At 53.1% G+C, this 2,153-nt stretch overlaps 1 protein-coding gene across 1 annotated transcript in view; it reads left to right on the forward strand.

Annotated features, from left to right (window-relative positions):
* The window catches only part of LOC104282424 (chromosome unknown open reading frame, human C1orf35), an 8,471-nt gene extending 7,136 nt beyond the window's left edge, over positions 1–1,335 (forward strand). Inside the window, exons 6-8 of the mRNA XM_009880516.1 lie at positions 329–394; positions 755–879; positions 1,077–1,335. Coding sequence (XP_009878818.1) covers positions 329–394; positions 755–879; positions 1,077–1,335 — 450 coding nt within the window. The remainder of the gene's footprint in view (positions 1–328; positions 395–754; positions 880–1,076) is intronic.
* Positions 1,336–2,153: the final 818 nt, after the last annotated feature.

Consider the following 2,153-nt stretch of genomic DNA (forward strand, 5'->3'; position numbering starts at 1 on the left):
AGCCGGCTGCGTTTTCCCCGTGAGGTTTAAAAAAAAAAAAAAAAAAAAAAGACGGAAAAAGGCAAAAATCCCTTTTATTTCAAAGCAAAGCTGAGCGCAGAGACCTGCAAGAGCTCCCCGCGTCCTGCGTGCACAGCATCCCTTTGTGGGGTTTTAATTTGGAACCAGCTCTGGCGAGTAGTTTTAAGTTTTTCCAAATAATAATTTGAATTTTATAGAACTTTGTTTCCAAATTGACTTTTTAAAGGGAAAAAGTCCCTTCTTCTTCTAATTCAAAGCTATGAGCTCACAAAGTCACTCCGTATTTTCCCCGCGCTTCCAACTCTAGCACCAGAAAGTCGCCAGCAGCCCGGAGATGTCCGGCTCCAAGAAGAAGCAGGAGAAGGAGGAGAAGGTGGAGGAGAAACGGTGAGGACGGGGACCACCCCTTTGGTGGGAAACCACCAGAAATGGCCTTTTTGGGGGGATGCACACAGTATTTTGCAAAACGCTTCTATGGCTCCGTTTGGCATCGGGTTTGTTCTGCATCTGCCTGAATCATCCCTAAAACATCTGCTTTGCCCCCAAAATCTTGTGATTTATGGTTGTTTTGTTTTGTTTTTATTTGCTGGGGGCCTCTCCTTGGCCAAGGAGGGATGTGGTGGGCTGCACGTGGAGGGAGGGACGGGAATGAGTTTTTGGAGGAGCCAGCGGGATGCACAGGGCAGGGACCCTCACTGCTTGATCTCTTCCCCGCAGACCAGAGGGCGGCAAGAAATCCAAAAAGGAGAAGAAGAAAAAGAAAAAGAAGAAACACAAGAAGGAGAAGAAGAAGGACAAGCATCATAAGAGGGATGCTGCCTCATCGTCCTCCGATTCTTCTCCGGACCAGGATGAGAGGTAGTTGGGTTGGGATGAAGGCTGAGCATCATCACCAGGAAATGGGATGAAAGGTTTAAGAGAACCACAAGGTTGCAGCTGGCATCAGGATGCCCTGTCGGCATCTCCTGCCTTTCCAAAATCCCTTTTTCATCCCCCAAATTGGCTTGTTGGTGTCCCCAACATCCCTGATCTCACGTTCCCCTCCATCCCGGTAGGCACCACCGAAGGAAAACCCAGCAGCGCCCCGAGACATCGCGGCACGGCAGCCGGCGGCGGCACGACAGGGATTCCTCTGCCAGCAGCCGGGATTCGGGCAGGAGCCCTTTGCGCCATCCTGCCCGTCGGCGGAGCCGGAGCAGGGACGGCCGCGGTCGGCACCCGTCCCCACGCCGTAAGGGGAGGAAGAGGAGCAGGAGCCGGTCCCCTCCATCCCGCGGGGTCAGGCAACGCCACGACACCGATTCGGAGGACTGAGAGGGAGCTGTTTGTTTTGGTTTTTGATTGGGTTTTTTTATTTTTTTTTTTCCCAGGGGGATCTCACATAGGCTATATATTTTTTAAGGTTATTAAATTAAAAAAAGCCGCAGCTCCGCGGTTGCCGGGGCTGAGTGTGGCAAAAAGTGTTACGTTTTGCCGTGCCAGCTGCCCCGTCCCTGCCCACAGCTCCTGTCCTTCAGCCCTGGGGCAGCACTGGCAGCTCCCCCCCCCCAAGCTGTGGAGGGGGCAGGAGCCACCCGGGCGTCCTTCTCCTTGTTCCCTAGATCCATCCATCCATCCATCCAGGTGGGATTTAGCACAGAGGATGTTGTGGGGAGGGTGCTGGCGCTGGGACGGGTCCGGCTGCGATGCTGGAAATGTTGCGGATGCCTCATGTTTATGTAAAGAGACTTTGGATGCAGTTATTATTATTATTATGTTTTTTTAATATCTTCTTTCAGTGCCCTCGAGTGGCTGACAGTGAAACAGCTGGAGGAGACTTTGTTTCCTTAAACCCTCCCCGAAGTTCACCAGCTGCAAGATAAAACCTGGGGAGCTCACGCACTGGTGGGAGGGTTTTGCATCTTGGACCCTGATGGCTTTTTATGATGGCTGGGCTGTGGGGCTCTCCATGGGGCCACCTCTGCTCTCCGTGGGGCAATGGGTGCTCTTCATGGGGTGATAGGTGCTTTCCATGGGGTGATGGGTGGTCTTCATGCGGCAAGGGTGCTCTCTGTGGGGTGATGGGGCCTCCCCATGGGGCCACACATGCTTTCTGTAGAGCAGTGGTGCCCTCCATGGGCTATGGGTGCTCT

The sequence above is a fragment of the Charadrius vociferus genome, unplaced genomic scaffold (genome assembly GCF_000708025.1).
Source record: "Charadrius vociferus isolate BGI_N301 unplaced genomic scaffold, ASM70802v2 scaffold12, whole genome shotgun sequence".
Classification (NCBI taxonomy): domain Eukaryota; kingdom Metazoa; phylum Chordata; class Aves; order Charadriiformes; family Charadriidae; genus Charadrius; species Charadrius vociferus.